This window comes from Heterocephalus glaber, unplaced genomic scaffold (genome assembly GCF_053883595.1).
Source record: "Heterocephalus glaber isolate CG9 unplaced genomic scaffold, H.glaber_assembly_v1.0 deba00000331, whole genome shotgun sequence".
NCBI lineage: Eukaryota > Metazoa > Chordata > Mammalia > Rodentia > Bathyergidae > Heterocephalus > Heterocephalus glaber.
This window is the reverse complement of record NW_028258142.1, coordinates 28,401,727-28,426,184: the sequence shown is the minus strand read 5'-3', so window position 1 is coordinate 28,426,184 and position 24,458 is coordinate 28,401,727. Positions and strand designations below refer to the sequence as shown.

The 24,458-nt window shown below is 34.5% G+C and overlaps 1 protein-coding gene across 8 annotated transcripts in view; it reads left to right on the top strand.

Moving 5' to 3' along the window:
* Dcc (DCC netrin 1 receptor) overlaps positions 1 to 24,458 on the top strand; it is a 1,202,110-nt gene that overhangs the window by 966,573 nt on the left and 211,079 nt on the right. For all 8 annotated transcript variants that reach the window (XM_004855173.3, XM_021236635.2, XM_021236638.2 and 5 more), the window contains one exon: positions 21,389 to 21,530. In XM_004855173.3, the coding sequence (XP_004855230.1) occupies positions 21,389 to 21,530 (142 nt within the window). The remainder of the gene's footprint in view (positions 1 to 21,388; positions 21,531 to 24,458) is intronic.

Below are 24,458 nucleotides of genomic sequence, written 5' to 3'. Positions count from 1 at the left end.
ATTACATATCTAATTGAAATGCTGGTTGAAGTATTGATAGTTACTCATATTTTTTACCAAAGTAAACTATCTCTTACTGTTCTTAAATTGGAATTAGTTGTAGAGAATTCATTCCTACAGTGGATTTTCTAAACTTTAGTGGAAGTTGGACCTAGTCTTTCTGTATGTATAAATAAAATGTGTACAGTTGATCAGAATTGATCTGACTGGCTGCTGAATGACTATGGAAAATTTTAATTGGTTTATTTGCATAATAACAGGCAACCATCTGCAGATGGTTCTGTGGGTCCTGAGTATCTGAATTTGGCAAATTCTGGGACCATTATATAGGAGTATAACAGTCATTAAACACTGCTACAACTCCAGTTTTGCCAGGAGGCTGAAGTCTATTGGTATCACTGTCAACCTGCTGATCAGACTTTACAGAAATTAATTAGTTCACATATTTATCGTGATTTGGTGGTTTGAATGCATGACAAAATAGATTTGACATTGCTCTTTTTGAAAAATTGTTGTTGAAATTTACAAGACAGGCATAAGCTTAGAAAAAAATAATACCTATACCATAATAACTAAAATTTTTATACTTTCTAATTATTGAACCACATGATTGGGAGACAGCTGAGCAAAAATAAGCAAATCTTGAATAATATTATTCGCATTTCAGGATTTTTCAAAGAATGACAAGTTTAATTTAGAGGCATAAATTCTATAAATAAAGCCAGAATTCATTTTCTCTAGAGGAAACCATACTATGGTATACCCAGTTAGGTTAATAGATTTAATTAAAATCAATCCACCAGCAGCATCATGGACTCTAACACTAGAAAGGATCCTGCTCTTCAAGCAAAGTATTTCAGGTGAGCCTCACAGTGAGCACATACTCAGGACAGTTATTGAATAGATTAATAAAGCTATGAATGTAAAAAATGGCAAAATTTGCATTGAACATTAATTTTAAAACTTAGTCATTAACAACCCTGAAAGAGGGTTTTTTAAAAAAAAAACTATAATTTTTAAAATCAGAAATGGAATTTTTTTCAGTGTTAAGATTGGACTCAAGGTCTTTCCACTGAACTACATCCAAAGCCCTTTTTCATTTTTCATTTTGATACAGTGAATCACTAAGTTGCCCAGGGTCTGCTCAAACTTTGAATCTTCCTATCTCAGCCACCAGAATGCTGAGATTACAGGCTTCCACCAGCACACCTGGCTTCAGCAATACAATTCTGAGACCCCCTTAGCTCTCCTGATGAGGAATGTATTTCTGTTTCACGTGTAACAAATACAGAAATTCTTTGTGGTGGCTACTTGCAAGGCTAAGTAAGAATTTCCAACTATAAACTGAAATGAGGCAAAGAAATTTTGGGGAAAAAAAAACAACTTGAAAATTTCACTGGAAGTATCATCTTACTTAAGTGAGAGTGTGTTTAGATTTGTGTGTTTGAGAAGGGCTCTGAAAATCTGAGCAAATACTATTTTCATTAGAAATGTACTAGAAATGAAAACCCTAAAGACAACTACTGTATTTTGTTTAGTTGCACAATAATGCAATTTATGGAAACATTGTATAGGACATTGTTATTACTCTAACTCTATTGATACCTGGCTATTTAGGGTTTGGCTGTGAGATGTACATAGTAAATTATACTATGGTCTGTCTTCTAGCATGAGCTGAAGATTGAAATAGGCAGGAACAATTCTGTTTACCTCATCCTTGGAAAAAATATTTGTCAGAAGACCTCAAATCTTTATTTCCTACAGAAAAAGCACAGCAAAACAGGTGGTTCTGGAAGCAGCCAGCTGTTACTATGAGTTCTGTGAATCTGACCTATAATCTTACCTGACATTTGAAACTCAAATATTTTCCCTTATTTCTCCAACACAATTAAAATATTTAGTCTCACTTCATTTTATGAGACATAAATAGCTCTGTAAGTACTCTGTAATTACTGTATATTGTAACAAATGACCTCATAAATACATTGTAATGTCCCATGTAATTACATGGTAAATCCTGTCTTTGAGATAGCTGCTAAGAGATTGAAAGCCTGCTGGTTTCTGAGATTAATTACTTAAGGCCTAATTTGACAGTTTGCTTGAAGATATGCTTGTGTTCAGTAGCCACTTCTGCTGTTTTTCAAAAGAAAATTGCTTCATAGTAAGATCTTATTTCCTTCTTTAATATAGACCCAGCTGTATGTGTTTATCCCTGGGCATTGGCCATGCCTACTTTTGTTATAAATAAAAGCAAAAAGGCGTTGTTTTATACCAGAAGGCAGTGATCTGCAATTAAATTTCTTCCATCAAAAATTAAGAATTATTTTTGTGATAATAATATTAAAGGTTCTGGTTTGGTACTGTTTTAAGATTTTGAAGTATGTTTCTTTTGTGAAACTTAACAGTATTATTCTAAACAGTCTAGAAAATATTTTTTTAAGAGCTCAAATATCTTAGTCACTGTAGTATGGGTGGATTGTTGCAATAACTTGAGTTTATCATGGTTATTCTTAATAAATGAATTTTACTGTGTAAATGAAAGAATTTTCATGTGGCATGAGTCAGTATTTAAGCTCTTTTTCTCTTTGACTTGGGATGTTTAAATATCTGGTGAAATCAGTTGTCCTGAAATTACTCCATTCATTTTGGTGCTTAAACATATCTTGGTTTCTGTATAACAGTAGAAAAAAATGGGAAGTAGGTGGACACTATTTCTGTTTAAATGATATACAGCCTATATTCTGTGTTTTTTAAAGGTATAATTTTACATATAATTCCCTTGATGTATTTCTATTCTGGCTTTCTTTGCCTTTGTTCCTGTATCAAATTTGTTATATTACTTTTAGTAGTTTTAGATAGAAAAGAATAGCTTGAGAAAGGACCTGACCTAGTGATCTCAAAGAGTTAATGAGCTTCCTTAAACATCCAGCTTACTTCCAGGGAATGACTTAAGGACCAGAGAATAAAATCTATTGATACTGACAAATTCTAAAATGTATTATTCTGAAAATTGCTTTATAATGAACTCTAGGGAATAGCCAAATTGCTTTATTGTAATGGAATTTTGTCAAAATGTGAATACCTCTTAGAAATTACATTCCCAATTTCTAGAATCTAGAAGAAAACAGGCCTGGTACTAGGCAATCCATAGCGAATTACCACATGGAAAACATGCTAGTTTAAATCCAGGAGTTTAGGAAAGGAGACAAGCTATTTACCAGCCCCTCCTCTTTCTCTCTCTCCCTCTCCGCCCCCCTTTCCCTCTCTCCCTCTTCCTCTCCTTACCCACCTCCCTCTCTCTCTCTCCCTCCCCCCTTCCTTCCCTCTCTCTCTCTGTCTCTCCTGCACTATATGTTATACGGGGGAGTCATTTTTCTTTGTTAATTTAGGATTTTTGAGTTAGTTTTATCTAGTTATTCTGAAAGGCTAGGTGGCAGGAAAGATAACTGATTTTTCCTCCCATGATGGAAACTAGACATGGTTACATATTTGAGAGTTGACTCCAAAAGGATTCTGATAATCACAGAAAGTGATGTTTCTATGGGCCACACATCAGAATTTGGCAAAATTGCCACAAAGAAACTACCTCTTTACACACTCAGTGGATGCTTAGTGATAAAAGAAGGTTGTTTTCAGAGATTTATAATCTGGTTATTATGATTGGATTAAGCATTTATAAAAGTAATCCAATCTCAGTGAGAATCACTCATTTGTGGATTTATTTTTAAGTCTGTAAAAGCAAACAAGAGAAGCCACAATGACCTGATGACTCAGCTCTTTGAAAAGGTGCTTCCATTTTCAGTGTCCTTTTGTGTGATTCAAAGCAGCTACACATACTATTTCCTACTATTTAGAATAAAATTAAAAATAAAACAAGAGTAGCACTTTATATGTTGCCATATTTTACATTTTCCAAGCCCTTTCTCTTTGATAAACTATCAACAACCAGGTAGAAAAATAGGTACAATCATGTGACATATGATTGATGCTGTTACTTAACTGATTCCTACTATCACTTAGCAAATAACTGGAAACCTTGGAGTAGAATAGTGCGTGTCCTGCTTGGGCATCTTATTATACTTACTGAATCTTTTATATCTTTTCTAAACAACAATTCTGAACTGCATGCTACGTATAGCAGCTAATAAAATAAGCACAGGGTATTAAATTAAAAAGACCTCAAGTGTATTTCTATGTATTGGTGCCAAGGATTTGAGCTTTAGTAACATTCAGAGTTAATTGTTAAATAGATCAGTACTGTTTATTGATGAGCATGCAACTTTGAGACCAGACTTCTCTTAACCTCATCTTTACAGAGGCATCTTTAGGCAATTCTCAGCAGTTGCTCACTCTTCTTTTCTATGTCTCAGAGCCTCATCTTTAAATAACCAAAGAAATAATTTGAAGTAGCATTTTGTACAATATACTATCTTTCCAGACTGCTAAATTGTCAGTCTACACAGAGTGCCTTATGTCTCAGTGAACAATGATATAATGGGGATCTCTCAGTGAAGATTTGCAAATCTATTTGACACTAATTTACTGGTTCAAGTCCCCGTCCTGCTAAAATGATGGGAGCTGGGTAAGTTAGTAGCTTTCCCATTTTTCCTTGGAATTTTGAAAGGTTAGATCTTACAATCTGATTAAAGGATCAGGAAAATGTGTTGGCTTATTTTCTTCCCAACATCAGATTAAATTTAGCTCCATTTACTTTGGTTAGGAAACACAAGAAACAGCACATTTCAGATGATATTTCTCACAATGTAAGAATGATCTCATTTTAAACTTGAGATATTTTCATTGTATACCTCTGTGAGATTCATGTAAATTTTCCAATGATGTCACAATGTGACTACAGAACAGTAAGTCATTTAATGCTCTACCTCAGTTTCCTCCTTTGTAAAACTGTTTACTGGTGATATCTGCCATCAACTACTATCAGAGCCACCATAACTCTTAGCCAAAAGGAGTAAGGTGATTAGAGATGCTCATTCAGGAAAACTGGTCATAATATTTAGAGATGGGAGTGATAATAACAATTGTGCCTAAAAGGGCTAGAAGATGTGTTAGGTACTCCATCAAGAGCCCAATCAGGTTTGTTGTTTCAGAATATGAAATCAAGTACATAAAATAACTAGATTAAGAGGGGGAGATGTGTATTAAGGAGAAAATTTTTGATAGATTCACAAAGGAGTCACTGGTCCTAGAGAACTCAGTGTCTTGGAGAAACCAGGCAGACTTAATAAGGTGAAGAAGCATTCACCAGGAAACAAGGCAGTGTCCCTACCAGGGAAACTCAGACACCATAACAGTAATTAGCTCATACTCTACATCTGAAAACTCAGGGAGTTTAAATTTCGCATACAGAATCATACATTGACAAGGAAGATAACTGACAAGTATGTGATCATTGTGACACTGTAGGCATGGGGATCCATTAACTGTGGCAAGATTCTGGGCAGTAGACAAATCAAGATCTGAATTAGGGTAATGGTAGAGGGAATGTAACTCAGGGGATAGGTGAGGGTTACAAGGAAAGTACATGCTTTAGAAATGCTGATGGGTACTCTAGTAAAATTACACAGTGTCTCCTGAGTAAAGGAAACCTATTCATTCTCCACAGAAATTCATAAGAGACTCATGTCACCAAAGATACAGAAAGGGAATAAATCTCAGAGGCCAAAGCTGATTTCAGATTAGTTTCAGGATTCTTAGATTCCTGCTTTATTCCACCAAAAACATTCTTAGTTGCTACAGGAACTTCTTTCAAATGGAGCTCTCCAATTCCACTCTATGGGGAATCTAGACAGATAGCACCATCTTTTCAAAAAAGCCTCCTTATTGGAAACTGACTGTGTCTGAAGAGGGCCAAAGGTGGGCTTATCTTCCCTTGAAATTCATAGTAGAAAAAGGAAGCCAAAATGTTAGCGAACAGGAAATATGTGGAGTTAAAAAGAGAAGCCTAGGAAATGTGGCTTCTGAGAAATATTAGTTGGTGGGATTGTCACTTTTTTTCTGTTTTCTCACTACTTGTATACAACTAAAGTGAAGGAAAAACTAATGAAATAATGGGACCTATGAAAAGGAACCCATGAAATAATGGGACCCATGATATCACTCAATTGCATAGGACTTTCTCTGACATTTGGGAAATATGGCCAAATATATACTTTCATTTAAATTAATAAACATAATTTTCTTCCACCAACCTTATTTGGAAAATAAATCTTTTTTTGATAATCAGAGAGAATGCAAGACATTGAGAAAACTAAATTTTATAGTTCTTTTTCCCAAAAACTAAAAAGTAAAATTAATCTTTGATAGACGATGGAACACTTTGAAAATGAAAAGGATTAAATTCTCCTTCTCAAGTAATAAAAGGGCTAAAAGTCAACTCACAGCTACTAGAATTGATTTTTCAAAAGTCAAAGGTCATGTGTTAAGTACTTTTAATAAAAATCATTACCAGCCTTGCCCATGAAGACAGGTTGTTACAAAAGAATGCTTCCATAATGGGGACAACTTTAGATGGCTTGGTAAAAGACAGGAAAATGAAGTCTGATCTAACAGTGGCAAAAAGTCTCCTATAGAACATAAACTATGTTATGCCAATAAATAAAAAAATGGATAAATATTTTCATTTAACTTCCAAAACAATAAAATGGAAAGCATCCAGCCATAACTGTAAAAGAAGAACCTATGAAACAGACAATTTTAACAGAAAGAAAATGTATTGAGGAATAGAAATGGAGTATTAAGGATAGTTCCTGAGAGACAGGAGGGGTCCTGAAGGGTTTTCCAGAAAAAAAAATTATAATTACTAGAGTCTTTGCAGTATGCTGGTACTTGCTGGAAATCAATGAAAAGCATAAAAGATGCTCAAAAATTTATCCACTACCCACAGATTGTGATAAATAAGAATGATAAAATTGCTTTCAAAGGTGAAAAATAACTATTGAGATTTGCCCTACTAGAATATAGAGTATATAATTGATTCTATTAATTAATTGCTAATAGGCATAGATATTAATACTGGCGATGGGAAATCACTAATGTAATCACTGGAAATCCTGAAATATGATAAAGAAATATTATTATCTGTCAAAAGCAAAGAATTAAACATTAATCATTAGTGTAATGAAGTTCTCTAGGCTTAGCAAGTGATTTACAATTATTTGATAAACATATTAAGAAGAACTCTCTTTCAATATGTACATTGACATTTAGATCATTTATAAGGTTTATGTTAGGCCATGCAGTACAGCTATGAGAAAACATTAACTGCAACCAAAAGGTTTCAACTCTTGATCTTAGGTTCATCATCTACATTTTTATTTTTATTATCTGTTTGAATTTAATTTTAACCTTAAGAAAAATCTGTAATTCCGAGAAAATGGTCTTTCTTGATTTTCCAAAGGTTATGTATGTATATATAAAAGTTTCCCAGTATAGAGTTAAAGTTAATCATTTGAATTCTGTTTTATTATATTCAAGACCATTTTTTAACAGGAATTTAGATAAACAGGATTGCCAAAGAGAGGCCCAATAATTACTTATTTGTGAATTAACAAGAACAACACTGGACTCAATAGTAGGAAAAGCTTCCAGTGAGTTTACAAGGTGGCCCCAGACCAATAATTCATTTAATTCTGTGCCTCAATTTCCTCCTTTGTAGAAGTGTTAATTAATAATATCTAACGTAACTACCCTAAAATATTGAAAAATAAAAATAAGATAACAAAAGGATTGTACATATAAATGATGATTATTCATTGGATTCCAGTTATCCTTGCTAGATTTCAAAACACTTGCGAGCAAAGAACATGTCAACACGTGTGCATGTATGTATGCGTGTGTTGAGGAAGAAGGAGATGGGTATGCATGTGCATACTGAAGGCTATTGAATTGTTGGGAACCAGGAACAAGGTGCTATTTATTCTTCAGTTTACTCCCAAAGTACTTAGCCAAATGCCTTAAATATCCAACTATATGTTTTAACAGAACCTGAAAATCTTTTTTTTTCCAATACACAGTTTGCAATTCATAGCCCTGTATATCCCTAGTGTTAAGATATCACATAACTTTTCTTTGATGATGCTTTACATTATTGTGATACCTTGACCTAACTTTATTATCATTCACTAAACACACACATATATAAAAATTAAAATTATTCAAAAAGCAATGCAAGGGATAAAACCTATAATACTATTTGAATATAATAGAACTCAACCAAAGCAAAACTGAAAAATACTAAAACATGTTTACATATAATTTTTTTAAAAAACATCTCAAGCATTAAGACATCAGAAGATGTGATTTGTTTTAGAAAGATTTTCAAAACTAATATTGAACAAATAGTGGTCTGGAGAAAAAATTCTAATTAACTAGTAGACTCCACATAGGCCAAATTGTTTTTAATTTAAATTTCAAAACAGTCATGTGATGCGTGATGGAAATATGATCTGAGAAATATGTTATTAGGCAATTTCATCTGTGTGTATCACAAAGTACCACACAGAGTGCCAACTTCTAAGTGCAAACTGAGAAGGTATACATCAATCATCTGTGATACCCCCTTGATATTATCCAAATATGCAGTTAAACATGAGAAACATGAGGCTACCACTAGCATAGCAGGATACTGCTTTACAGTAAACTCTTTTACATGGCAGGATTATGCTCTAAAAAATGAAAAGCACAGCATATTTTGATAAGTACCTAAAACAGTAACAGTCATTTATCACACTATCAAGTACTGTGTACAATACATAGTTGTATGTGCTGCTTCTGGAAACATACCCTTCTCTCCTTTGATCTCCGTGGCTCTTCCTTCCCAACCCACTGATGAGCTCCAGCCTAGTCTCTATCTACATCTCTTCCTATACTTTTAAACACAATCTATATATGGGTTCTTTCCAGATTCCAGCCTGTAACCTGATCTCTCCCCTTGCCCTCCTGCCACCCCTAACCCTTTGAACCTTTTCTCATATTTCAAATTATCCATTATATATTTTAATCATTTTAATCCTTAATTACACTTTCAGTTTCTCACACTAGAGAAACTGTTTGGTATTTACACATGTGGGTCCTATTTATTTCACTTAAGAGGATGGCCTCAATATGCATCCATTTAGCTATAAATGTCTCTAGTTTCTCATTCTTTATGGCTGAGTAGTACTCCATTTGATAAAAAAGAAAAATATCTTCTTTATCCAGTCTCCAGTTGATGAGCACTTGGGTTGTTTCCAAGCTTTAGCTATTACAAACTGTGTTGCTATAAACATGGGTGCACATACATCACTGTGGTATGATTCTACTAATTCTTTTGGGAAGATATCCAGCAGGGAGATAGCTGAGTCAAATGGGACCTGTAGTCCTAGTTCTTTGAGGTATCTCCATACTGATTTTCACAGAGATTGTACCAGTCTGCACTCCCACCAACAATGGAGAAGGGTTCCTTTCTCCCCACACCCACACCAGCATCAGTTATTGGATGATTTCTTTATAACAGCCATTCTTTCTGGGGTGAGGTGAAATCTCAGTGTTGTTTTCATCTGCATCTCTCAAATGACCAGTGATGTTGAATATTTTTTCATATATGTACTTGCTGCTTTTACTTCTTTGTCTGAGAAATGTCTGTTCATTTCAGATGCCCGTTTTTGAATTGGGTCTTTGAATTTGAGGGGTCTGATTATTTTCATTTCTTTATATATTCTAGCTAGTAGTCCTTTGTCTAAGGTGCAGCTGCTGAAAATTTCTTCCCACATTATAGGTTGTCTCTCAGCTCCATTGGTGGTTTCTCTTGCAGTGCAGAAGCTTTTTAATAAAATGAGATCCCAGTTGTTGATTCTTTGTACTAGTTCCCGTGCTACTGAGGATTTGTTCATAGTCTTTTCCTATGCCAATGTCGTCAAGACTTCAACCTAACTTATCTTCCAGCAAATTTAATGTTTCTGTCTTAATATTTAGATCTTTAATCCACTTCGATCTTGGTTTTGTGCATGGTAATAGGTATGGTTCTAGGTTTAATCTTTGGCAGGTTGAAATCTAGTTTTTCCAACACCATTTATTAAATAGGCTATCTTTCCCCCAATGAGAATGGTTGGCTCCTTTGTCAAATATGATGTGGGTGAGTATAAATATAGTTGTTTCTGCATCTTCTAATCTATTCCACTGATCCTTGGGTCTGTTTCTTTGCCAGTACCATGCTGTTTTTATCACAGTAGCTTTGTAGTATACTTTCAAGTTAGGAATTGTAAGACCCCTAGCCATGTCTCTGTTGCCTAGAATTTCTTTTGCTATTCTAAGTCTCTTCTGGTTCCTAACGAATTTTTGGATTGTTCTCTCTACTTCTGTGAAATATATTGATGGAAATTCAATCAGCATTTCATTAAATCTATATAGTAGTTTGGGAAGTATGGCCATTTTCACTATGTTGATTCTTCCTACCCAGGAACAAGGATGTCTTTCCATTGTTTTATATCCTCCTCGATCTCCTTTTTCAGGGTGTTACAGTTTTCAATATAGAGATCTTTTGTTTCCTTTGTTAGATTGATTCCTAGATATTTCTTTTTTTTGGATGTTATTGTAAAAGGAATTGTTTCCCTAATTTCACTTTCAGTCTCAGCAAACAAAAGGCTATTGTTTTTTTGAATGTTGACCTTATATCCAGGTACTCTATTGAATCTGTCAATTAAGTCTAGAAGTCTTTTGGCAGAGTATTTTTAGTCTTCTATGTAAAGTATCATATCATCAGCAAATAATAACAGTTTCACTTCTTCCTTTCCTATCTTTATTCCTTTTATTTCTTTCACTTTTCTAATTGCTGTGGCTAATGTTTCCAGAACTATATTGAACAGGAGTGGTGATAGTGGGCATCCTTGTCTTGTTCCTGATTTTAGCATGAAAGTTTTCAGTTTTTGACCATTTAGTATGATGTTGGCTGTTGGTTTTTCATAGATAGCCTTAATCAGGTTGAGATAAAGACCTTCTATTCCAAATTTCTGTAGGGTTTTTATCACTAATGGGTGTTGGATTTTGTCGAATGCTTTTTCTGCCTCTAATGAGATGATCATATGATTTTGTCCTTGATTCTGTTGATGTAGTGTATTACATTTATTGATTTATGGATGGTGAACCATCCTTGCATCTATGGGATAAATCCGACTTGGTCAGGGTGTATGATCTTCTTGATGATACTCTGTATTCTATTTGCCAGTATCTTGTTGAGGATTTTTGCATCTATGTTCACTAGGGAGATTGGCCTGTAGTTCTCTTTTTGTGTTGGGTCTTTCCCTGGTTTTGGAATCAAAGTATGTTGTACTGGCATTATCATTTACTTGTAGAAACTATCTAATTTCTTCTTTAATTTCCTCTGTCACCCGTTGGTTGTTCAGCAGGATCTTGTTCAATTTCCATGTGTTTGTTGAAGTTTGGCGGTTTCTTATGTTATTGATCTCCAATTGTATTGCACTATGGTCTGATAATATATAGGGGATAACTTCGGTTCTTTTACATTTACTTAGATATGTCCTATGAGCTAGCATGTGATCTATTTTGGAGAATGATCCGTGTGCAGCTGAAAAGAATGTGCATTCTGATTTTGTGGGGTGGAACACTCTGTAAACACCTATTAAGTCCATTTGTTCAATAGCTTGGTTCAGTTCTAGAATTTCATTGTTAATTATTTTCTAGTTGATCTGTCTGTTTGTGATAGAGGGGTGTTGAGGTCCCCCACTGCAATTGTTTTAGTGCTTATTTGGTTTTTCATGTCCATTAATATTTGTTTTGTATAGTTGGGGGCATTTGTATTTGGTGTATATATATGTTTAGGATTGTCATCTCTTCCTCTTGGATTGTTCCTTTCACAAGGATGTAGTGACCATCTTTGTCTCTCTTAATTAGTTTTGATTTGAAATCTACTTTGTCTGCAAATAAGATTGCTATCCTTGCTTTTTTCTGGGTTCCTGTCACGTGGAGAACTGTTTTCCATCCTTTTACTTTCAGTCTATGGATTTCCTTTTGAGTTAGGTGTGTTTCTTGTATACAGCATATTGCTGGGTTTTGCTTCTTAATCCATTCTGCCAGCCTATTTCTTTTGATTGGTGAATTGAGGCCATTAACATTGATAATTATAATTGACAGGTATTGACTCATCCTTGTCATGATGTTTTACTCTTGTTGACTCTTTTATTTCTTATTTTCCACCCTTTCACTTTAGTGTCTTACCTTGCATGGTGCATTCTCTCTGCTGGGCCTCATGGAGTTGTGACCTTCATTGTCTTTTTCTACAATATTGCTTAAAATTGTTTGAAGTGCTGGTTTGGTTTTCCTGAAATTTCTCAGATGTTCTTTGTCATGGAAGTATCTAATTTCCCTATCAATTTTGAAAGATAATTTTGCTGGATACAACAGTCCAGGTTGGAAGTTATTGTCTTTTAGGGCTTGAAATACTTCACTCCAGACTCTCCTTGATTTGAGGGTTTGTGTTGAGAAATCTGCCATGGTTCTGATGGACTTTCCTTTATAGGTGATTTGTTTCTTTTCTCTAACTGCCTGTAGAATTTTGTTCTTCTGCTGGGTTTCTGGGATCTTGATTATTATATGTCTATGTGTAGAGTTTTTTCATCATGGCTGGATGGAGTTCTATATGTCTCACTTATCTGTACGTCCAATTCTCTACCTCTGTCTGGGAAGTTATCTACTATTACTTCTGTGAACAGTTTTTTTAATGTCCATTGTACTTTCTCCTGTTTTTTCATGGACTCTTATGAGTCTTATGTTATTCTTCTTTGCATCATCTAGCAGCTGTTGGATTGATTTCTCATGATCCCTTACTATCTTTAAGAAATCTCTGTTTTCATGGTCCTTAACTGCAATCCTGTCTTCTACATCTGATATTCTGTCTTCAGATTCTCTTAGTCTGCTCTCAGTGCTTTCAATGGAGTTTTTAATCTCCTGAATATCTGTTTGAATCTGTTTCATGGATTCCATTTCTTTCTTATGTTGGGTGATCATGTTTTCCATTTCTTTCATATGCTGGCCATTCATGGCTTCCAGCATGTTTCTGATCTCATCTATTTTCTTATCTGTTTCTGCTCTAGAGCTTCTAATCATGTCTTTCACTCTGATCACCATCTCTGTATTTATCTGGGAGATTATTTCTGCTTTGAAATTTTCTAGAGCCTCATCCATCTGCTTTGTTACTTCCTGTGCTATCATTTCAGGGTGTCCAAGTGGTTGCTTATCAGACTTTTCCACCTCATTTCCCCCAGAATTTCCTTTTTGTGGTGTGGAAGCCTGTGTTTGTGCCTTGCTTAAGTGTCTTCTCATTTTTATTTTTGGTACTGTCCTTGATTTAATTCCTGGGTTGATATTTCAAGATTGCTTGATGTAGGTATCTTTGTTGCTTGTGTTTAAAACCCTTGTGGAATGATTGCTTTTCAGAGGTGTCTTCCAGATATAGCTTGTGTTTGGGTTTTGAGACTCTAATGACTCTGAAGCTATTATATTTTTCTTATACCAGGAAGGAAAACTAATTAGATCAATGACAACATGCTAGCCCAAATGACATAGTCAGCAATACCATCAAGTACAGCTTAGAAAATGACAATTTGTGGTAGTTATTAATCTATCACTTTTAACTATGTGAGTTAAATTAAAACCGAGGACCAAGCCAACATAAGTTTATAATGAATAAACTCTTCAATATAGCATCTTTCCCCTTTGAGGTGGGGAATTAAAACGAGTTGGGGAGGGAGGGACCGGTAGAAAGAACAGGTAAGATTAGCAGTGAGGCCAAAAGACACAGAAAGATCACACAAACTCTAAGAAGTTGTTAAAGGCAAGAGCAAATGTCAGAATCAAAGAACAAAGATGTGAATAGAATCACCTAATAGCAACAGGGAGGCTAGATACTAAATTTACTTTCCTTTAAACCTAATGATAATCAAGAGAAGTAAAAAGAGAAGAAAAGAACAATAAAGGAGAAATAGGAATTCAGTGGAGAAAGGAACAAATGGGGAGATAAGGAACAATGTGGGACAGTGAGAGAATCAATGAGAGAGAAAGAAAAGATAAACGAAAGAAAAGGAAGAAAAGTAAAACTTTGAAGAGTAGAAAAAAAGTAAAAATTAAGAATTGAAAATAAGAAAAATTTTTTTTTTCTTTTTTGCAAATAGCAACAGAAATTATGGGCCTCCTTCAGGTATGTCTCTGCAGTCACAGTAGGCAATGTAGGAATCCCTGTGCAAATACAAGTCAATGAGTCTCAGCAAGCCAGCAGCACACCAAGTACAGTGGTGTGATGTGCCTTTATTGTAGAGATTCTCTTTACTTTTCCACTGAGCTTCAGTTTTCTTTGAGGAGCCTGAGAAGCACTCTTTCTGTTACTAACTTCTGCTCTATCTTGTGGTGCTCAGGACAAGGGTCTTTATAATCTCCTGTGCCTCTGTAGTGTCGGACCAGGTAGCAGAAAAGCCAGAAGGTGGGGGGCACAGCACATGGGGGGGGTGACTGAGCATTGTAGGGGCCCCCGGGGCTAAGCGAACCTCGCCCAGGACAGCTGCAGGAGCTTCAAGCTGCTTGTCTTGTCTCACCTGGCCAGTAGCCGCAGCTTAGAGAGCCTCGGGTGGGGGTGGAGCTGCAAGACCACTCTGCGACCTCACCTTGCCTTGGAGTATATTCTAACAATTTAAATTGCTCATGTCTATGTAACTAGGTTCCTCTAAAATTGTTAAAACCTAATCATAGTTGATCATCATTTGTAGATTTTGTAAATTTGCCTATTTACTACTACTTATTTGTAGCCCAGAATCAATACCCATGGTACTATTGTGCTCTTAGGTAGAGCAGTGAAACATTTGAGTCATCAGGTGTATACATCCCCAGCTGAGATTGCAAAAGGAGATCCTCAGCTTTCTTGTTTCAGTTCTCCATACTGGAAACAAACACTCTTTTTTGGTCTATCCAATGTTTTGTGCATTTGTGTGTGTGTGTGTGTGTGTGTGTGATTTTGCTATTTAAAATGACTTCCACGTGGAGTGCTGGGCTGAAGGGCTGTTTAGTATTCCTCCATGCAAGAAGACAGTGTATGTACCTTATGGGGAAAATATGAGCTAAATAACTGTTCAAGTATTAAAATCCACTGTCAATAAATCAACAATATTTTAAAATAAATTATCTTCAACAGAAAGACACAGAAAAAGGTTATATAGAGAGAAGCTGTCAAAAATACAATGCTGCAACTTGGGGCTAGAAGGAAGCTATATTTTTATTTTCTTCATTTTTCAGTATTCACAGAGTCAGTGTTGACAGCTACTCTACAGAATGTAACTGAGGTAAATAAGGAGAATCTACTATAGTTAGGACACTTTAAAATGGACAAAATATTTAGTACATAACATAACTTTAGATGATTTTTATCTCCTTTCACGAAAGGATTTAATTATTTGTAGATCTATTTTTTAATGAATCTGAAAAGAGAGTCTTGCACTTCTTTTTCCTGTGGATTTTCTGTCCTGATTTGGCCATTCTGACACATGACTGAAATAAGGTCGAAGAGACCCGAGGTTTGTGGGTTCACCAAGCTGTTCCTTGACCTTATGTCTGGCTTATTTCTAACAGTGCGTCACTTGCCTCTACTACCCCAAAACATTAACTTATGCACTTACTGTTAAAATTACCTCTCATCAAGTATTCTAAACACAATATTTTTCTTTTAATAAAGCTAAATAACACTGACAAACATATAACAAAAATGAGCCTTCCCAGTCTCTGTTGCCATTCCCTAGACAGCCAAATTCATCACTTTTAATTGTCATTTATTTTTTAGCATTTACCTTTATGTTTCACAAAAATATGCTTTTGTCAACATGTCTTAATTCACCAGTTTTAGATCTAGCACTATATACTTCCTTCCTCATTTATCTACCCCAATCTTTTTTCCTTTTCTCCTCTTCCTATTCTTCTTTCTTCTTTAGTTGAAGTATAATTATAATGAAATGAAATTTACAAACCTCAAGTGGCTAATCCCATCAGTGTTAGTTTGTTAGAGCTGACATGGCAAACACTCTAGACTTGATGGCTTAAACAACAGAAATTTATTTTCTTGCATTTCTGGAAACTGCAAATTCAAGATCAAGGTATTATCAGAATTGCTGTGTGGTTGCCTTCTTGGCTCATAGATGACTGTCTTCTTCTGATGTCTTCACATTTCTATATCCCCTAGTCTCCAGGGTCACCAGTCATATTGAATTACAGTCCACCTTAATGACTACTTAGACTCAGTTACTTCTTTAAGGGACCGACCTGCAAACATAAGCAGATGCTGAGGTACTGGGAGTTAGGACTTCAACTAATGAATCTTGGAAGGCACAATTAAACCCATAATAGTGAATTTTGACATTTGTCTTTTCCCATGTAATATTCAAAAGATTTCCTTCATCTACAAACTGTCCTTGTGGCCATTTTTAATCAGTCCTCCAGTGTTACTGCCATAGGCAAATATTCACCTGTCTCCTATTACTGTAGATAATTTGGCCTGTTTTGAACTTCATAAAAATAGAATTATATAGTATGTGCTTGAGTCTCATCATATCAAAATTTATATCACATTCCAATTTTCTTCATTGTCTTCCTGATAATTCTGTTTCTATTTATATTTCAGATTATCTGTATGTTAAATTTTAAATCTTTCTCTTTCCTAGTTAGCACTCTCATTTACGTGGAGCATTCCCTTCATTAGTCTGATAAAGAGAACACAGGGCTGGGGATTTAGTTCAGTGGAGCCATGCCTGTCTCACAACTGCAAGGTCCTGAGTTCAATCCCCTGTACCAAAAAAAAAAAAAAAAGAGAGAGAACACAAATACTATCTTTGAAACAATGTATATCTGAAACATGAATGCATGTAGTTATACAAGTGTTTATACAGTACTTGTACTGTACTTGTGTTGTACTATCTTTTACTTGATTACTTATTTGTCTAAATATAGAATCTACATAGAATTTCTGGTATTTTACTGTGATGTACCTTGATGGGATTGTATAATCTCATCAAGGTTCTCAAATTCTTGCAGTTTTGTAAAGCTTTTATTGGGAGAATGGGTAATCTTTTTTTCTTATTATTTTCTATCTTCTATTTTTCTAGCTTTTTTATTCTCTCATCTTATCAATTGAGTATAGGAAATTGTGGACTAAATCTCCGATATTTTTCTCTCCAATTTCCTATGATTATATTTTTTATCCACAAAATTTCAGAAGATATCTTTTAATGTATCTTCTGATGTTCCTATTAAATATTTCATTTATATGATCAGATTTTATTTATTTTAAGCTTTTTATATTTGAATATTCCTATACCTTTTTTCTAGTCATTGATTAAATATTTTTTGATTATCAGTGTATAATGTATAACTTTGTTCTGCATCAGTTAGATTTATTATTCTATTTCCTTTGGTTTTGTTATCTTCTGTGTATTTTTTATCTATATTTTATGCTAAGAGCTTTGTTTGAGTCTTACGGTCTTAAATTCTCAGTATACATGAAAATGAAATGCTATAAAGCTTATTTAAATGTGCAATTCTAGTGCCTGTGTGTGACATGTTACAGATAGCCTCACTGTTAGGGGATTGGTCAAAGACCCAGCTGCTCCTTTGTTAAGGCAAAGCTATCAATTTTCTATAGAGATGAATTTTTGATATTCACTCTGGGAAGCATATACTTGGTTACTGTTGCTCTAGGTATCAGATGAAGGAAGAAGACATGAATGCCTCATGTCTTTGACCTAATAATCCTTGCCCATAGTCCTATTCTCTTCTGTGCCTGATAACTGAATCTATGGCCTCTGTGTCCAGTATCTCCAGAGGTATTCATAAAAGTAGTATTGAAATGAAGTATTTATAGAAAAGCTTCCGGCTGTTCCAATGTTAGTGAGGGCTAGTGAACTAGTTTACTGTGTAGGTAGCTACCTGAAGTTTAACTGATGTATATGACTTTTCAATTCATCTCTCTTTCAGCACCATGCTTCATCCTATCATGCAAGTTATTTAAGAAACAGAAATTCTCAGAATTTCCTGAATTTTTATATAAATTACCTTGCTGTTCATTAATACCTCTTAAGAAAATATTCAAGTTTCGGGTCTCTCCTCTACCCAGTGTCCACACCTTCCTCTAAATTCCACCTTCCAAATACCTGTTCAACTTTTTCATCCAATGCAGTCTAATTCCTTGGTTTATACCATGTAGAATATTTTCCTATCATTTAGCAGTGCTTGCAAAGAAAAAGTTATAATTCCTATATTCAAATGAGCTGTATCTTTTGATTAAAATAATACAGATATGTATGCTGTTGTAAGAACAGATTTAACCTGTGAAACATAACATTATTTTTTTCATAAATACCTAATATTCTTTAGAATATTTCTATTGATGGATTATTAATTTTACTTTTATGAGTTTTATATTAAACAATGAGTACTCAACAGGAAAAATATCACAAAAATAAAGTATTGAATTTTTAACATTTGGTATTTATAAAATATCAAAATTTTCACCATTGACTGTTTTCTGGTGTACAAAGTCTAAAAAAGAACAACACAAATAAATTATATGAACTACAATGAAAATACCAATAGCTACCAGGAGCAAAAAAAACCTCTTTAGTTCAATTATCACACCTAAGGCAGTCTGCACACATGACAGCAGCATGTTCCATACATATATTGCTTACACTGACAGCACATGTGGTTTGTTTTCCTGTCCTTTTTGTAGAACATCCTTGTCATCTCACTGGTCTTGCTGTTTTTTCAGAAGTTTCTTATTACATTACACATTGTGTAGTTAACAGGATCATAAAATATCAATAAAATAAAGTATTAAATTCTTAATATGTATTGTGCATTTAGAATAAACATCAACATTTTCCCATCAGCTGTGTACTTGCTTAAAAACCTAAAAGACAGTATCAGATAAATTCCTACATGAACTACAATGAAAATACCAATAGAACTCTACTGCAAAAATAAGCTTTGCTTCAGAAGCCACACCCAAGGCAGCCTTCACACATGACAACTGCATGTTGCTTGTACATGTCTCACTTGCACTGACAACAAATGTGCTTAGCTTTCCTTCTCTATTTGGCAGGTCATTCTTGTCACCTCTCTTCTCTTCCTGTTTGGAGCTGTATTGTACAACATGCACTTAGGAGGGGTATAAGATGTCAATAAAATAAAATATCAAATATGTAATGACTGTTTACAATAGACATCAGTATTTTCACATCAGCTGTTTACTTGCTTACAAAACCTAAGGATAACATCAGAAATAAAAACCTATGTAAGTTACAATGTAAACACAAACAAAAGTCTACCACAGAAATAATCTTTGCTTCAACTATCATACCCAAGGCAGTCTTCACACATAACTGCTGAATGTTCCATATACAAGTACTGCTTCCATGGATAGCATGTATGTTTTGTTTTCCTATCCTTTCTTGTAGTGCACACTTGATGTCTTTTTGGTTTTCCTGTTGTCATAGCAAGTCTTTGGGATGGTGCACCTACCTGTTCATCTGTCAATATTTCAGAATACTCCACGATTCTTTGGCATAGTTCCCTTGACAAAAACATTTTGTTTTTGCTCTGCTGTAAATGATCTCTTATGAATTCCAGTCTCAATCTTCTAAGAAAATTTCTGTGATATTTTGTACTTGTTATTTTCTTTGTAAACTATCAAACTATTTATGCCACACATGTTTAGGATCAAGTAAAAGACAATCATTGGCCAATGCTTTGTGTTTCAAGGGACATAATAGTTGCTACATAACTCATCAACAACATCTACTCCTCCTTTGGTTTTGTTCTAGAAAGTTTCCATCTCAGGGTTCTGTTTTGTCAAAGTTTCCATACCAGTATTTCCATCATGGTGCAGTGTTAACAGCAGTACCAATTTATTTTTCTTTGCCATATATGAGGCCAGTGTAAATCTTTCTGAAATCCAAATATTGTGCTATACAATTCTCTGTTTGAAATTGCAACATTTCATTTGGAATTTCTGCTTTGTTCCTTTTGTATTAAGTTTTTACACTGGCCAACTTGTGCTCTGCTAGCAAATGTAACATCAGTTGGAAACTGGTAAACCAATTATTGAATGTCACATTCTGATTAGTTTGGGAGATGAGAGCAACAAGTCTATTTCAGCCTGTTGGCTGAGTTCCAGGATAAATGTCTTAATTGAAATCATAATAAGTTTTGCATCTACAAAGGCATAAATATTTATGGGATATTTTGACCCATCACTTTTCCATAAGTCTTTTACATTTTTGTAATTATCACAAGAAATTCCTGCTAAGTACAGCAGACTTATGAATGATTTCAGTTCAGCTAGTGAGGTGTCATAATAAATACACTTTTGAATATGACTATTAGTGCATATAGAACATTTTACTTGCATTTCAACCTTTGTGTATTTCACAGCATCTTGTAGCATTTTATCTGCTACAATTTCCGTCATTGAATGGCAGTGCTGGCATTCTGTCCAATACATTTCACCCCTGCCAAGACCCTCACTATATTTTAGGACCTACTTCTAACATTAGATTGTTCCATTTGGTTATGTGGCCACTTTGCAGCATTGCCCTACTCATATTGCTGTCTTCTTCATTATCTGAATCAAGGAGGTCTGCGTTCTCTGTGCCTGTATCAGTCAATTCTTGCTCCATTTCACTGTCACAGGAACTTTGGCTCACATGGCCAATGTCAAAGTCATTGTCGTCGTCATCATCATCATCTACCCACACCACTCTTCTGTTATGAAAACATGTATTTTACCGTAATGGATCATCATCATCATCCATGCATGAGTAATCTGATGATTCACTTTTGACCTCTAAAACTTACAAATCTAGTTTTTCATGTGCCATTGTATTGAACTGGGCTACTTCTATCAGAAAAAAATGTTTTTTAACAAATCCTGCAATTGTATGAGTCTATTGGACCTTCTGTAATGCTCTTGTAAACATGCAAAACTAGTTAGATTGAGCATATCATGGGTAAAAATCCTGTTTTGCCATTTTTGCACCTGGGCACACACCTTGCTGTTCATCATACCGAGTGGGTAAACACATAGATTGCTTCATGTATCCCACAGGGAAAGGTACTGAGATGTGCAGCTGGCTGTTACACTATAAGACAAATTTACAGTAGAAAAGTAGAGGATGGGTCCACTGGAGTAGTGTCATGCTCAGAAGGATAATTTGGATCAAGGTAGCAATTTTTCACATTTTTTGCCTCTATGTTTTATTTAGACATGTGTTTGAGTCACATCTTTGACCTTGTCCTGTTGTTCTTTTTTTCTTTAATGTTTTAATTTACATTTATTATTTTACAGAGTATCAAAGTAAGCTGGCTTCCTCCTCCATCAGGAACACAAAATGGATTTATTACTGGCTATAAAATTCGACACAGAAAGACAACCCGCAGGGGTGAGATGGAAACACTGGAGCCAAACAACCTCTGGTACCTATTCACAGGTCAGTGTTCACACAGCGCAGTCTGGCAAGGTTTTGATGAATTAAATGCTTTAGGAAGAAAATATACTCTTACTTCAAAGGAACATTGACTTTTTTCCTGGCAGGTAGCGTTTATTGGCCTGAGCAAGAATAACCTTTATATTTTTAACGTTAATGCTTTCACTAGGTATTTTGCTTCTGGATCATCATCTTAAATACATCCCAAAAGTTTTGGCATATTACTTTCTCTGTCTTAATAATTCAACAGCTCCAATTATCTAACAACTTTTAAAAGTTGCCTAATAAAATCCCAAGTTTAGGTCAATTTAGTCCCCCTTCCCAAATTGCAAGGATGAGGAAAGGGTAGAAAATGAGAAAAAGGAAAGATTTGGAGATAAAGATAAAGATTATTCTACTTTCCATAAATATATAAGTAAATCCACTTTTATAGCAATATTGAGGGACCCAACTGCCATGAAGGAAATATGTTCTCATTTTTTAAAATGAATTGTCAGATATCTCCTTTAACTATTGGAACCCTTAGTACATATCAGCCTAGTTTTCTAGAAAACAGACTGAGACAAGAGTATCAAGGTTGTGTCTTTGGATGTATGAGCCCAGGAATGCAAGGCAGAATGAATAAGGCAAGTGAGACAGGAAAGAACAGATATCAGATAATGGTGGTAAATTGATAGGCTGGGGTGGTTACAACCTTGGAACAAGGTTGGTAGGTCTTGCTAGGTCTGGTGGAGCATCTTCTGAGAAGCTGCACAAACTGCAGTGTTTCCCAATCTATGGCACAATAGGAAATATGAGCAACTTTTCTGGGCTATCCATTAAAGGTACACCAAAAGGTGTACCTCCAGGCAAACCCTGAGAACCTGGAGCCTCTTGTGAGTGTGTGAACAAGGTTTCTCTGTGTTTGTCAGCACTGTATGTGATGGTAGCTTGGTGTAGGGCAGTGGGGCAACCTTGTAGCACAAGTGTTATTGTTTTTTATTTCTTTTAAGACAAAAGATGTAGATGTCTATTGTTTTTTCTAAACAAAAATCTCAGTATTCAGGTTTAATTACAATGTTGGCACTTTGTGATAGGATACCTAAGTGGGTTTGGGGTTGCAGTTTGGCACTCAGCCTCTAAAAGGTTCACTATCAGGGTCTAGGAAAAGACTCATAGTTTTGCAGCTCTATGAATGGCAGGAGCTCTCACTAGGGCCTTGTGAAGTAAAACATACAGCAGTTGCTCATGACAGTTATTGGGAAGGTAGTGTTGAACAAATCCAGTGGGCACAACTGGGTCCAAAATAATATACAAAATATAGAACATATAATTTACATCTGATGAATACACTTTCAGTGAAAATAAGAAAAAAATAAATCCTTTATTATTTTTCTCTACGCCAGATACTCAGTAAGTTTTCCAATCCAAATCCACACACAAATGTTTTAAAACTTTTATTTAGCCCATTACCTGAGACTTTCGAGTAACCTGGGTTCTTCCCCTCAGGGTTATTTTGCTTTTTGTCTTGGTTTGGTTTGGTTTGGTTGTTTTTGTTTGTTTGTTTGTTTGTTTTATCTTTTGCCTTTTATACCTGTAAAAGTTTAACGTAATGGTAGGAGTTCTATCATGGTAGATTGCTAGAAATCACATTATCTGTTTTAAATATGGACAGAATCTCCTAGGCAGGTATTATTGGATCTAGGAGAAAGTTATAGTATTTTATTTTATTAGGTAAAAAGTTAAGCTTCTGTCTTTTGGCTTTTTACTTTTGTCCTAGTGAACTAATGGGAAGAAGGTAAAGACAATTGAAGTTAAATTGAGATATATATGCTCATTATGATATATAGTGCAACCATGTAGTTTATGTTGAGAGAAATCACAAAAATTGAAAAATCTTACTGTAAAATATATCAGTATAATTCTTGATATTCAATATTTGACTAGAAAAGATCCTAAGATTATTTTAATCTAAGCCTTTCTTTCTAAAGCTATAAAGATTTGAACCCCAGAAGCTTCTTATTATTTTCCATCTCAAATGAAATAATTAACATTACAAAAAAACCTTCTTTTAAACAACAGTGAAAGAATGAACCCTACAACAGAAAAATCAAAGATTGGATACTCAATTCCCTGAACTATAAATGGCCATAACCATGATAAATGTTCAATCTCATTGGTAAATAGAGAAATGTAAGTTAAAAATGAGTTAACATTTTCCTTTGATTAAAGTAATAAAGATAAAAATGAATGATGATGCCCTGTTCTGGGAAGTATGCAAAAAATATGAATTCTCATGTATTGTTATGGGAACAGAAAATTTCTAGAATGTTACTGGAAAGCAATATGCACATGTATGTTAGTGTGTGTAGATAGGTATCTATCTACCTATATAAATGTATTGTGTATACATTTTTGTCATAAAAAGAAAATGGATAAGTAAGTTTTCTAGGTTTTAGAAATTCATCTTGGGGAACTATTATATTTTTGGTAAATATTTTACCTAAAAACATGGGCATTGCAGCATTATTTTAACAGTAAATAATTTTTAAAAGCCTAAATATCCAACTATAGGCATTTACCTAAAAAACTCAGACATAATTATATAATACAACACTATACAGCTACTGAAAATGGTTCAGAATCAAAATTTTAAGTCACAAGAAATAGAGTGTAAAATATTATAAACGAATGACTCAGTTTTATTTGATATTAGTACATGAGTCCACATTTATAAACAAAAATTATGCATTTGTATGAAGATATTTAGAACAATTCATATGCTAAATTATTAACAGCCAGAGTTGTTTATGTGTTTAACAACAGTAAAATATGTAATTGTATATATAAACTAAGAAACAAAAATCAAGACTCTAACAGCATATTACAACATGGTTATCAAAATTGAGGATTTCCCCTCAGCAAAGCTAACTCTGTATCAGCTATACAAGA